The sequence below is a fragment of the Danio rerio genome, chromosome 16 (assembly GCF_049306965.1).
Source record: "Danio rerio strain Tuebingen ecotype United States chromosome 16, GRCz12tu, whole genome shotgun sequence".
NCBI classification, from domain to species: Eukaryota; Metazoa; Chordata; class Actinopteri; order Cypriniformes; family Danionidae; genus Danio; species Danio rerio.
Genome location: NC_133191.1, coordinates 29,706,247 through 29,721,378, shown reverse-complemented (window position 1 = coordinate 29,721,378; position 15,132 = coordinate 29,706,247). Strand labels below are relative to the sequence as shown.

Sequence of the window (15,132 nt, the reverse complement as noted above, 5' to 3'; positions counted from 1 at the left end):
TTGAATTCTAATATAATAAATAGATACAAACAAATAAAAAGACACACAACAAATCATTTAGATGTAACTGTAATCAGAACAGAGGTTATTAAACATTTTAAGTAGAATAAAAAAAGAAACTAGTGGCTTTCATTATAAACAACATAAAATAAGTGTTAAGCCTACTGTAAATGAACATATGGTGAAATTGAAACTTCAGACATCTTGGAAATGTGCTATACAAAAAAAAATCTCCTCACTCTCATTCTCAGACATTATCATCAATATATTTTTTTAATATACATTGTCAATAAATAGCGTAATAAACAAGTGTATACTATTTCACAAATATGGCGGTTGAGATGGGCGAATGGGGAACATTGTTTCAATATAATAATAATTCAATATAATAATAGACTGGACATTTTTCTATCAGTCATCATAGATGATCAGTCATTATTTATCTGACAGGGTCAATATGGCAGATAGGCTACTCATTTGCTGGCATTGCTAAAACAGTTTTCAGAGATTTATAAACAATCTAAATTGGACAGAATTATTTTAAATATAATGTATTTATTATAATGAAGGAAATAATAGCAAGTTAATATGTATAGACCATTTTGAGGAATGTAAACAAAAACAATGGTTCCAACGTATTTCCTGTTTTACATGTTTAATTTCTGTAGCTGCCGAGAATCCAAACAGACCCACACATTGATAAATAATGTTATGATAACTGTTTTAACGTTGACATCAACACTGAAATGGTACATTTAATAAATGTTTAACACTACATTAATATTTTACTCCAGCGATTTAATAATATTTCTTTTGCTTAATTTTCTAACAACTTTTTTTTGTTAATTATTTCCTACATTAAATACTGTACTAATTTATAAGTAATATATTGTATTTATATTGTTACAAAGGGTTTTTAAACCATAAGGTACTGGTGTGTGTGTGTGTGTGTGTGTGTGTGTGTGTGTGTGTGTGTGTGTGTGTGTGTGTGTGTGTGTGTATATATATATATATATATATATTATTAACAGTTGCTACACTTTAGTATTAGTAAAAGATAAAGTAGTTTATCAGTTTATAATTATATTATTTTTAATTATTAACTATAGTAATTTATTTTAATGTGACACATTATTGTTTGTTTTTTATATTTACCTACAAAATGATTTTAACCAAGTATGACAACATTAAGATCCTGAAGAAGAGTAATCAGTCATTAACCATATATGGTTTGCCTAGATTTTGTGAGCTAGATTGTGTGTGTGCCTGAAACGTGTGTGTTTGGATATACAGTTGAAGTCAGAATTATGATTATCCCCCCTTTGATTTTTTTTATTTTTTTTAATAATTCCCAAACTATGTTAAACAGACCAAAGAACTTTTCACATTATGTCTGATAATATTTTTTTCTTCTGGAGAAAGTCTTATTTGTTTTTTTTCCGGCTAAAATAAAAGCAGTTTTTCATTTAAAAAAATATATATTTTTGGGACAAAATGATTAGCCCCTTTAAGCTGTATTTACTTTCTTTAGTCTACAGAACAAACCATCATTATACAATAACTTGCCTAGTTACCCTAACCTGCCTAGTTAACCTAATTAACCGACTTAAACCTTTAAATGTCACTTTAAGCTGTATAGAAGTTTCCTAAAAAATATCTAGTCAAATATTATTTACTGTCATCATGACACAGATAAAAGAAATCAGTTATTAGAAAAGAGTTATTAAAACTATTATGTTTAGAAATGCGTTGAAGAAATCTTCTCTCCGCTGAACAGAAATTGGGGGAAAAAATAAACAGGGAGGCTAATAATTCGGGGGGCTAATAATTTTGACTTCAACTGTATCTCGACTGGACACAACCAACTGGCTCTAATAGTTGAATAGGTTTGAGTCAAAATCAGCTGTTGGATGGAAAGACCATCTGTAACTTTTGAAACTTTATATTTTGAGTACGTGATTGTGTGTACGAAGTTGTACCGATGTCTGAACCAGCATGGCCCTCTGTTCTCTCATCAGGGTAATGACCTCTAGGGGATACACTGGCTTTTCCTTCTCCATCAGTGTCATGGCGGTCTCCATGGTGATCAAAACACCCGTCCGGCCGATGCCAGCACTGCAGGAAAAACACATTGGCTCTGTGTAAGACGAGCGCCCGATAACATCTGTCTGCCTGTGTGCTGGAAGTCCCCTCACCTGCAGTGGACCATTAGAGGCACAGACTCCTGCCTCATGCTTCTCACTGACTTGACAAAATCCAGGAAGTCTGAGGAATCTTCTGGTACCCCGTGATCAGGCCAGGCAACATACTGTAAATGAGTGATTGAGCGCTGCTGTCCTGACTGTAGAATGAAAAAACAAATAGAGTGAGAGAAAGGGCGAGGCTGAGTGCAAGAGAATGCTTGAATGAGTTCGCAAGAAAGCAGACAAGTCTAAGCATGCCTGTGCTTTTCCTTATCCAGAAAAAAAATGTATAAGAAATATTTCTTAGATGAAAGCATTGGGGATTTTCAGCGCCTATGTCTATTTATTAAAGGGCACCTATTTTACCCCATTTTCAAGATTCTTTTCAAGTCTTTTGTGTCTCGAGAATTTATCTATAAAGTTTAATCTCAAAACACCCATCAAATTATTTATTAAACCTTTCAGAAAATTGGGATTTTCTACTCTGAACAAAATCTAGCAGTTTTTGCTGCCTGTATATTTAATGCTAGTTCTCCCCACCCACCATTCCCACGTGCCTCTCAAAGTGTGCCTCAATCTCTGCCCTCGACTGAGTCAGATAAACAGCACAGTGACAGACATGAAGAAAGCAGATCTCACGTAATGTTTGTGAGAAATACTACGATAAACACTTTCCCAATGATTATTTGATGTATTTGTTGTGGAGTCAACGATGAGTCACACACACAATGTCATTACAAAGTTCACGCAGACACACACACACACACACACACACACACACACACACACACACACACACACACACACACACACACACACACACACACACACACACACACACAGCGCATGCGTTTAACTGCACTTTTTACACGCAAAAGTCACAGGACACACGTTAATATCCACTGCTAATATCCCTGGTTTCATCTTCATCCTCCTGCCAATGTAGATGTAGAACTGAAGCATCTAATAATAATTTACAATGAAGAAGGGCAGAGGGTTGCTGAATAATTACTGAGAGATTTCAGCTGTTGTCTGGCCTTTCACTGTCTTTCTATACCTTTTTTATTTGTGTCTTCCCTACTTTTTTCCCTGCGTCATTTTATTTTATTATGCATAACTTCAAATGCATAATATTTGAAAAAAATTCAAGTCAACAGCACTTATAGAAAAATGTTTTTTGAGAAAAATGTTTTCCCCACTGTAAATTGTTTTTGCACATATTTTTATGGATGACCTCTACTAATCAAGGAAAATGTTTTACAGACACAATTTTAAATATCCCTATATTTTAATAGTAAAATAAGGCATATTCTGATTACCTATTTACATTACATTTTTAGAATAAATTCAAAATAATTGGTTATAGGAGCACAAAAAATGCATAAATAAATAAATTCATTAATTTAAATCACACATGTTTTTCTATTGGAATTTTCATAAGTAGGCATGCTAAAAACCACTAGATTTTTCTGTTATACCGTTCCTATAGTATATATAAGGGCTTTTAAAATGTTTTTATGTGTTGTAAATAAATTTGTGTTTTTGAAACTAATGAATTATTTTAATAATTTAGCCTGACATTTTCTGAAATATTAAAGTTTCCTAAAGTAAAAAATATTGTGTTCAATGGGGTAAAAAAAAAATTACCCAAACATTAAAAAAAAAAACTTATTTTAGAGCAGTAATCACAATACTGTGATAACGTGAAACCATGGTATTTTTATTATTATTTTTTAAGATTTATTTTTGGCCTTTTTGCCTTTATTAGATAGGACAGTATTGAGACAGGAAGCGAAGTGGGAGAGAGAGAGAGGGGGTAAGGAAATGTCGTCGAGCCGGGATTTGAACTTGCGACGCCCTGACGTGCTATTGCACCATATGTCGACGCGCAAACCACTAGGCTATTGCGCCGACTAAACCGTAGTATTTTTATCCAAGCTTATACCATCCGAAACTATTCCGGCCCATGCCTACTCATAAGTGTATAATCATGTTAATTTTTCCCATTACATTTTCCGATCCCGAGGGTCAAATCAGATCAGCTTTTTATGCATTTTATAAATGAAGCCCATGTCATTCCAGCCTTTCTTCAAAACTACATTTCAGCTCAGAATGATCTAAACGCTGACATTTTAAAATCCCCCCAGTCTATCATTCATGATCTTATAAGTAGGTGAAGTGCAAAGTAATGATCTTTATGTTCTTGAATATATGAGTCACACTCTAAAGGCCAAACTTGAAAAAAAATAAAAATCCTTTATTGTGACAAATCAGCCAGAAAGGAATAATTGGTTCGCAAGCTGTGAGATACAAACATTCACACATTGGCATTTTTCCTGTACCCCCCAATCATCCCGTTCCTTTCTCCTTTTCTTTATTTTCATTTGAGATACACACACACGCGCACCATATATGGACGACGAATGTGTGATGTAACCTCCGTCTGCTGTCCGTGCTCAGATTAACTCCCACCAACAGAGACAACAGATGGGTCTCCGTTTTCCAGCAATGATAGATTGTTTTGTGAGAGTGAGTGTGTATGTGCATGTACATGTATGTGTACGGTCCTGTGCTCCTGGCTACAGCACTACTTGACCTGTTTGCCACATCCACCAGCACATACTGACACTCTCTCACACACAACAAGCTCTCATTTAAAGTAATTCCCTTTCTATTCCATAAATAGACTTACAGAGTGCGAGTAATTAGAAACATTTACCTTAGAAACACTGAATTTGACCAAAAATAAGACTATGACTGATGAGACTAATCCATGGCGAGCAGCGTTTTCTCTTTTGTGAAGTATTTCTTAATGAAATAGAATACTTCAGACCACTTTGGAATACAATACAACTTTTGTTGTTGCTTTATATAAAAAAAAAAATCTGACCTATAATGTGCTCGATTTCCACTAGGCTATCAGCACTCACAATTAATTTTTTTGATGAATCTGGCATGAATATTATTTAATGCAAAGTAGTATTCTGGTAATGGGAAAATTGCTTAAAGGGCAGCTATGATGAAAGCCATCTTTTGGAAGCTGTTTGGACAGAGCTGTGTGCAGGTATAGTGTGTCCACGGTCATGTTGAAGTGATAGAAACACAATAAGTCTCTTTTATAAAATTCCTGACATTAAAATAGGATCCAAATCCAACCCATTTTGAGGCCGACCGCAACATGACATAGGAGTGCAGTTTCCCCTACCCACCGAATTGATTGACAGCTGCGTATTAACATGTCTTCATTGTAACACATATAATCATATCCACAAGACAGGTTAAATGCGCGCGTTATGTGTGTGTGTGTTCCGGATATATGTACTTTGTAACGAAATTGTGTGTGACTCTTTGCAACTCCGCAACAAATACATCAAATAATCATTGGGAAAGTTCTTACTGTAGTATTTCTCACAAACATTAACTGTGTAGTAACTAATGAACAGATAGTGATTGCTCTTAAGAGATACCTACTTATTAGGAGCATGTCTTTGGTGCCGATTTGGATTAGACAATTAACTTAAGTTGCATGTTTACGGATTGTGGGAGGAAACCGGGGGACCAGGGGAAAACCACGCGAGCACAGGGAGAACGTGTAAACTCTGCACAGAAACGTCAGCTGGCTTGGTAAGGACTACAACCAGTGACGCTCTTGCTATGAGGCAACAGTGCTAACCACTGGGCCACCGTGCCACCCATCTAGGAAAAGGGGAGGAGTAGGGGTGGAAGGGGGGTTCTTCAAAATGAAGATGGCTGTTATATGGAACTTAAGGTATTTATAGTGGCTAAGGAATCACCTGATTGGTGAATCATAAATTGTCAATAGTCGTAAATCATAAGCATGTGATTCTTTCGAAATTAGTTTATAAATTAAATTCACTTATAGCAGAAAAGTATAATGTTCTGAAGGGAGTAATAAATAATCTAAAGGGTATTTTGAGCTGAAACTTTACTGGCTTATTCTGGAGACACAAAAGTCTTCTCTTAAATCTTGAAAAGGGGTAAAATAGATGCTAATAATAGAAAAGTAATAAAGTAATAATTAAAACTACATTTCTGTCCTCATTTAGTCACTCTTGAGCTCATCCAAACTGTATACATTTATTTATTTTGCTAGTCATGAAGAATGACATTCAAATTATTTGTGTAACTGCTTAACAACTATTATATCTAATTAGCCAAGCAGCATGGTAGCATCTTAATGTATTTGTACAACAATGACAAATAATCATTGTTGCTGGTGCCAGATTCAGAAGCTGGTGATCTGCTGGGATTTTAATGCACAAGCATTTCTAAAGTTTAAAGAGAACCAAAATAGAAAAAATCTAGTGAACGGCATTTCTGTGGGCGAAAATGCCATGTTTATGCCAGAGGACGTCAATATGAACCAAACTCCCTGAGAAATGCTTTTGACACCTTGTTGAATCTATGCTAGACAGAATTCCATTCTGAAGGCAAAAGTGGGTGCATTTTATACTAGCAAGGCAGCAAGAGAGTGTGTGAGAAACGTTGTGTGCTATTACTCTATATTACAAATTCAGCAATAGCTTGTGACCAACATAACAGTCACAGTTTTTTCCTTATTAAAATATATGCTGCATTCCAAACAGGATAAATCCGCCTCCAAAGGACATTCAATCAAGAGCAATCAAGGGTTGTTCCAAACTGAAGTACTCAAAACTGGCCACTTCAAAGGACCCTTTTGAAATTTACAGACACACTTCCACGATTCTCTATGCAAGTTAAATTTGTGACGCAGAAAACACAAGATGACGCAGTTTATTTCAAGAAACTCCTTTTTTTCCACTCTTCAACCCTTTGAAGCTTTCGCTCTAGAGGTCATAGGGATGAACCAATCAGAATGGAATGCAATGAATTCTGCCTATGGTAAAAGAAGAAAAAAGTAGCTTCCTAGTAATTATCCATATTCTGCCATTGTTTGTCTTTAAGACAGTTTACATCCCACAGCCATGAGCTAATTTCCATGGTCAGTTCACTTTTTAGTGCCTAATTCTGTTCAGAATGCACAGACATGCACGCAAAGTAACTGACAGGTAGTGAAATAACACACGTACCAAAACTTTACAACCTGCACCTGCATTGTTTAACCCCACAAACTGGCCCAATTATGTGTGGCCTATATTAAGTGGAAGTGGCAACAACACAGTGCACTCTGCAGAGCAGCCTTCCAAACATAAACAAAACATGACACCTCTGTGGTGGAGATTTAGTTAAAAACTATGACCATAATACGTCATTGTTTCTGTAAAATTACTTTGATCACAAACAGCAGATACCAAATGAGCAAGACGCCAGAACGTTGCTATGGTTACTGCAATTTTTATGTGTTCTGGTGTTCTGTACAAACATGCCATGATAGCTCAGGCTAGTAATACACTCCTGTGTTTTTATGTGGTTGTCCCTTCTTAAACGTAGTAGCATGCTACTTTGAGTAAAGTCTATGAATTGCTGCCTGCTATTTGTGGCAGATGGAATTATAATAAGTGACATTCTCATTATTAAGTAGATGTATTTAAACCAAAAACACGTTTACTCTGTTTACAATAGTTTGCATTTAAAGCATATGTATATTTTTAACTTGTCAACTTTTAGCAGTATTTATTATAGCTTATAATTTACCTAAAGTAAGCTGCAAACTCATTTGTGTATGTATGTTAATAATAATGTAAGCTCAATATTTTATATATATGCTTGATGTCTGACTGAGTTGGTAACTGTTGTGTTTTTGAACCATATCTCATAGGAGTGGTGTCTAGGGATGCTCATTTCGATTCATTTTGCCAACCGACAACTGCCGCTAGTTTATCGAATATTAACGGTTAACTGTTCAGATTAATATTAAATTATTATTTAATAAAAAAATGTGTCTATTTTGTGTCTGACACATTAAATATTGCATTAAAATACTGATTTCATTTAACATGCAAACATATTTACAACAGAACATCTTCATGCACCTACAGCGTTTCCAACAGCATAGAAAAACAGAATAAACGAAATAAAAAAGAATAAAATAAATAGACCTGCCCTAGATATTTTTCACTTCAATCATAAATTTACATCACAAAACGAAAACACTGACTGTTTCCTTTTTAAGAACCAGCATAGGCTGTTTTTTTCCCTTCTTCTGTCAAATAAAATTATCAGTCTACCTCAAATTGTTCACTCAACAGAAAATATGCATTTAATTAATGCTCCGCTGGAGAGAAAATCCTGACGCTTCGACTTGTGGCCAGCTTGTTTCCAAAGCAGCGCACATTTCAGAAACTTTTTTGTTTTGCGACTTCTTTCTCCATTTGTGCAAATAAACAGAAGTGTTTATGATGCGGATCTAGGACAGAGGCAATCAGCATCAGCACTGGTTTGGCATCAACTTGTCTGTGTCAAACTGTGACCAGCAATATTATGCTTTCATTTTGCTTCTCTAGCAAAATATGTATTATGTATGTATTACCATCCAATGAGTTAGGGATTGCCAAACTTTTTTATTCCGGGACCCACCTAAGCAAGTAATTCAATCTCAAGACCCACCATAATATTTTGTTATGGAAAAATGGGTAAAAAAAATTTATCCATTCAAAGCAGTCAAAAATATATGGTGTGCGGCTTTTTGGATTTTACGATTTGATATGTACAAAATGAGGCTCGAAGTGCTTTTTGTGGGATGCTGGCTGTAACTGTGATCATTTTTTTTTTGTTGAAAAAGATACTCTTCTTTTTTCAGAAGAGAATATGATCAACCTTTGATCAAGCCCCTGTAATATGATCAACCCCCGTCACATTGCAGTAAATTCCACTGCTAGTGTATAGTCATAAGAAACTAAATAGCTTTTTGATCGACTACTACAAGCTGGGAAATTGTCAGATAAATATGCCAATGCAATGAACATTATTGCTGAATTGATCTAATATTTACACATTTGCTTGAGGAAGGAATGATGGGGTAGTTACATTACTATTATGATTTTCCATAACATTAGGTGACGTTAAAACTAACAGATAGCACTATAGCTATTTATTGATTAGCAATCTGTCAACGTTGGAATGTAAAAAAAATATGGGACAACGAATAGCTTCAAATGATAGAATACATAGCAAATATTAGAAAATATTAACAATACAATAAAAGGTTTAGCCTATTAAAATCAATGGCCTATCCAGAAATTAAATAAAGCTATAAAATCTATTTCACTTTTAATTATATTTGCAAATTGATTAAAGTTACTATAGTTATTTAGTGAAGAGCAGCAAATGAATCTCTCATTGTGTTTTGTTTGATAACAGAGGTGTTCTTGTAAGAATGCACAGATCTATAATGAAGCATTCGACTACTTTAATAACTGTTTGTGCTCATTTAAGTGAAAATTAGTAGTGTTTAAAATGAAACACGCAGGACGGAGCAAAAAAAAAAAAAACGAAAAAAAAGAAGCACTTTTCCAACGGTCCCTTACTGAGAGCTCCGCTCTGCGCGAGCTCTACCGGCTAAACGCAGATTGCGAGAGCTCAAACGGAGCAGTGCTTGTAATGTCGAGCGGAAAAAAAGTAAAAGACATAACCAGCTTTGTCTTTTTGTAGGAAGTACACTTTAGATATTTTTAGGGTAAGAGGTTTTTAAGTTATTGCCGCCAATCGTACTGGTTTTGATTCACCGCAATGTAAATAGCTGCAGCTATGTGACGTTCCGCAATCCACCTTTGTTCACTGTGCGACCCACAGTTTGAAAACCCCTGCCATGAGTTAACTGATATGTGTTGCACATTTATGCAGCCAGTATATATATATATATATATATATATATATATATATATATATATATATATATATATATATATATATCCTTTAACTGATACCATTAATTGGTTAAAAACACACTGTTTCGGTTAACGGTGAATAGGTTATTATGAGCATTCTATTTAGTAGTATGTGCACTGTTGTTGTTACCTGAGTGTTAGTGAGTGTTAATTGTCTGGTAACGTATGCCAGGTTGCACTCCTCTGAGTGACAGCACACCTGAAGATACCCATAATCCCTCACTTCAGGTGGATGTGGCCAGTATTGGTGGCACTTGGTCTGTGGAAATGGAAAAGAGATTACTAAGCAAACACACACACACACACACACACACACACACACACACACACACACACACACACACACACACACAATTTATGCTCCCTCCCTCCCTCTCTCTCGCTCTCCCTTGCTCAAACACCAAGTTTATTAAATCATCCCTTTGGAAAAGAATGCAGAATGCTCGGTTACCAAGCAACAGTCAAGCCGAGCCGAAGAATACGCTACTCACAATAAGCTGTCCTTGGGGGACTGGAGGTGTGTGATGGGTCTCGTCTGATTAGATGTTATATGTGTGTAAGTCTGTTTGTAGTTTTTCTGTTGTAAAAGTGAATTCACGACATTACTATGTCTGTGTTTGTTTGTGTGTGTGTGTGTGTGTGTGTACTGCATTTGGTGCTTTATAAGGACACACATTTGTATAACGACACGGGTATGACCCAAGTATTAGAATGTTAAGGTGGTTTATAAGGACATAAACAGTGTCCTCATAATGCAAAAACTGATAATGATCATACTTAACCAGTCTTTTCTCATTCAAGATGTGCTACGTTTCCTGTGAGGCCTGGGTTTTAGAGATATTTGATTTAAAAAGTTGTTTTTCAAGAGCATAAAATAAATTATGCCATCAAAACAAGTATGCTTGCATTTTAAAATATTAGTTCACTCCAAAAATGACAATTCTGTCAGCCAAAACAGCCAAAGAGTTACATGAAGTGCTGCAGTATTAATAAACATGAGCTTACTTGATGATAAAATTTAAATTCTGTCATCATCTACTCAATCCCATAAGAGGTTTGTTCATGCTTAAAACACAAACAAAGATATTTTGAATTGTTTTTTGCTATTCTTTCTCGCATATTGTTGCAAACGTAGCTTTCCAAAAGAGGTTCATTCATCTTCGCAACAAATAAAGAGAAGTTTCTGGCCCTACTCACTCAAAAACCTTTTAAAATGTTTCTAAAAAGCTTCATAAGTAAATTTATATGAAATAAGCACAGCGATTCAAGATTTATGTAGAGACACAATCACTAAAATTGAACATTAAAATGTTGTTTTTTACTGCCATATAAACATAGATCAGCAAACATAGGCTGCATTCAAAAGCTTAAGCAATTGACTTGTTGCCTCACTTTCCTATCAGGAGGTAACTCTGGAGGCATCATTTGTGAACAAGGCACCTTGTAAAATGTATTTCAGACAGATTTTTGAGACAGCATAAGGATTTAATGATGTATAATGACGCAAGAACTTACTATAATACTAACTTCTCCTGAAAAGTACTCAAAAGCTTTGTTGTTCAAAGACCTACATTTACACACAAACTTACACCTAAGCAAAGCTTTGAGATGATCTTTAGATTTTTAACTTTCAGAAAAAGAAAAAGAAGAAGAAAAAAAACAGGATTTTGGGATACCAAAAGACACATCTTTGCTGTCTTCAAAATGGATGTTAAGCAGATTTGGGATTTGAACGCACCTCGAATGCCTTTCTGTGTTGGAATGCTGCCTCTGAAGCAAGCATTTTAGAGCTTTCGGATGCAGACATAAACAGAAGCTCAACCATACCTTCTTAAAGGTCCCGTGAAGTGCTGTAAAATGTGCATTTTTTATTTAATGTATGATGTAATCTTAACCGAAACATGAAGAGAGCTTGGGACACTGTAAAAAGTGATAAAGCTAGTGAACTTAATTTTTTATAGTTATGCAAATTATACTTAATTTTTAATACTAAAACCAATCACTTTTTTCAATACACCCTAACAGCTTTTCTTCATTTAGCAAAATGACATACAGTAAAAAAAAATCTGCTCTTCCAGACTCCAGTGTGTCTTCTATATTCAGAGCAGGCTATAATTGAAGATTTTATAGACTTAATGAAGTACCAAATTTGCATTATTGTAATAATCACAGTAATTACTAGAAGAGAAGTGCTAAATTGTCTGATACTGTTAAACGGAACTTTTAAAAAGTGAGTAGAATTTGCATAATTATAAAAATTAAGTCAGCTTAACAGTTCCGAGTTACAATGGGTTTACTTACATTATTTTTGTAAAGTCAACTTGTTGCTTTTAAGACAATTCGTTTACTTGCTTTAAGTAACTGATCACTTTTCATCAGTGAATAAGCAAATCAGTGAATAAGACAATTGATCCATTTAAGCGGAAGTGACAAACTACAAGCTTTACATGTTTATTAGTAATTTCCAGATTCGATCATGTGATCGAACATCGGGTCTGATTACGCAATTTCAGACTCAATAAAAATGATATAAAAATATAGTTATCCGGCGACACAGTGTTAGACCTCTTTCTGGCCTTCACACAGAAACAGCAACGTGTGCTGCATGACATCACTTTGTTGCAGAGACACTATTGGTGAATGCCTTTGCAAACACTGGGACTTTTTCGTTTACATGCCTGCAGGGTATTTTAAGTTGAGGAGCTATTTGTTTTTATATTAGATTTTATTTTATTTTTAAAATATTTACTGTTGCACTAAAGTCCAAAAGTGAAGAGTTTGTTATTTATTACTTGATTGTTCAAGCTACCTCAAACAGTGCTATGTTTGTTAACAGAGTTGTTGAATGTTAAAATAAATTGAATTAAATAAAAAATAAGGAACATCTTGGATCTGTTTCTTCGCTCTTTTTTTATTATTTTTTTATGTATTATAGAAGTATCGGATCGAGTTTCGGAATACTCAAAATCAAATTAATCGGAGGCAAAAAAAACCTGATTGGACATCCCTAATGTTGATATCAATTTTTTATCTACTAAACATGAATATTGTCACTGTTTCGGAGCACACTAGCTTATTCACCTTATTCTCCACATACGAGTGGGCGCAGCCATTTGAATCTTTTTGGCTCAAGACGTCCGGTCTCATTCCCTTCCATTCATTTTTAGATGTAAACAACAGCTCGTCTTGCAAACTGATATTTTCTTATTAAATTATTCTATTTTGTCTGTATAGTCATGCAAACACTTGTTTGTAGAGTAAGTAGTTTGACTGTTTCCGTTTATTATTCCTAGTCATTTCTCCCATTGGCAACTGAATTGAAAGTTCTAAAACAATCGCAAAACCGAGCGCACTTGCGCATTGAAGAATAATGAATAGATATCCTAAAAACTAACAATACTGATACTAATATCATTCATTCATTCATTTTCTTTTCGGCTTACTCCCTTTAATAATCTTAGGTCGCCACAGCAGAACAAACCGCCAACTTATCCAGCATATGTTTTACACAGTGGATGCCCTCCAGCTGCAACCCATCTCTGGGAAACATCCACACACAATCATTCACACTCATACACTACGGACAATTTAGCCTACCCAATTCACCTATAGCGCATGTCTTTGGACTGTGGGGGAAACAGGAGCACCCAGAGGAAACTTACGTGAACACAGGGAGAACATGCAAACTTCACACAGAAACGCCAACTGATCCAGTCGAGGCTCGAACCAGCGACCTTTTAGCTGTGAGGGGACAGCACTACCCACTGTGCCACTGAGTCACCCCGAACTAATATCTCAAAAACTTGTTTAATTTCATGGAACCTTCAAAAAAATTAAGCTCATTGGTTCTTGCGAAAACTTAAATGCGTCACATGACACGCAAAAATAAACCACATTGGTTCTTGCGCATCAAGCAAGCATGCTTTAGCTTGCATGACCAAATCTGCAGATCAATGTTCAAATGTTATTTAAAGCCTAAATGGATTAAAATTCTGTTTTATTTATTTATTCATAACATTGTGAAAGCCAGAGACCTTGCAATGGAGGAAGAGAAATGGCTGAGATTTGATTAAAAATATCTTCATTTGTGTTTTAAGGATGAACAAACTTCTTATGGGATTGGAACAACATGGGAGCGAGTAGAAGATGATAGAATTATTATTTTTTGAGGTCAACTAAATCCTTGAAGTATGTTCATGTTTATTAATACTGCAGCACTTGATGGAACTCTTTGGTTGTTTTTGTTTCATATGAGGGGAGCATGTGCTGAAGTACCCGTCCTCTCTCTGTCAGCGTAGTCAGCATTATGATGACATTGACGTCCTGCTCCCACACGCTCCTCCAGAAGTGTGTACAGGTGTGCGGCAGTGGACCCTGAGCTGCTATGTACTGCAAAACACAACCTGCTGGCTCAGTCTGACACATGCACGCACACACACAGAGAAACACAAATCGTCAAGTCTTCAGTCAGTCACCCAGAATCATGAATCAAAACTTTTCAATTCAACACTAAAGTGAAGCAATGAAAAGAATGACTGGGATGAGACATACCTTCACGTGACTAGCATTGATGTAATCGTCCCCCTCCTCCTGCAGCACCACCCTGGTGATGTCATCTGAAAGAAAAGAATGAACGGGCAGAGAATGAGGAAGAGGGATTTGCGGATTATGTGAAAACACCTCTGAAGACTAGTTTTAAAGAGCATTACGCCTCATTCCCCATCGGGAGCTTATACGCATAATAATAAAATAATATGTTTGACCTTAGGCCTAATCTACTCAAGTGTGCTAGGTTTGTTCAATCTCATCAGTCATGCAGTTGTTGTAAAGTACAAACCTCCTGAACAAATGTTTTCAGTTTTTCAATTGTTATTTCGAAGGCTCATTTAGAACTTTAAAATGTTGTTTATGACACCAGGACTATTCATGACAGTGTCTTAGGGATATCCTTATATAGCCTGAAGATCAAACCAAACTAATGCTAGTTTTACTTAAAAAATACATAAAATGTGCATAAATTATTAATTATTATTTAGATGACTATATATACTGTGCATGAACAGCAATAAAAAGCGATTCAAATTTTGTTGGAAATGCTAATAAAATTTTAAGTGCCCTTA

The 15,132-nt window shown here is 35.4% G+C and overlaps 1 protein-coding gene across 1 annotated transcript in view; it reads right to left on the bottom strand.

The window, feature by feature from the left end:
* The window catches only part of ptpn3 (protein tyrosine phosphatase non-receptor type 3), a 52,642-nt gene that overhangs the window by 1,563 nt on the left and 35,947 nt on the right, over positions 1–15,132 (bottom strand). Inside the window, exons 21-25 of the mRNA XM_682838.11 lie at positions 14,564–14,628; positions 14,288–14,428; positions 10,143–10,271; positions 2,196–2,341; positions 1,980–2,115 (exon numbers count right to left, since the gene is read on the bottom strand). Of these exons, the coding sequence (XP_687930.5) occupies positions 1,980–2,115; positions 2,196–2,341; positions 10,143–10,271; positions 14,288–14,428; positions 14,564–14,628 (617 nt within the window). The remainder of the gene's footprint in view (positions 1–1,979; positions 2,116–2,195; positions 2,342–10,142; positions 10,272–14,287; positions 14,429–14,563; positions 14,629–15,132) is intronic.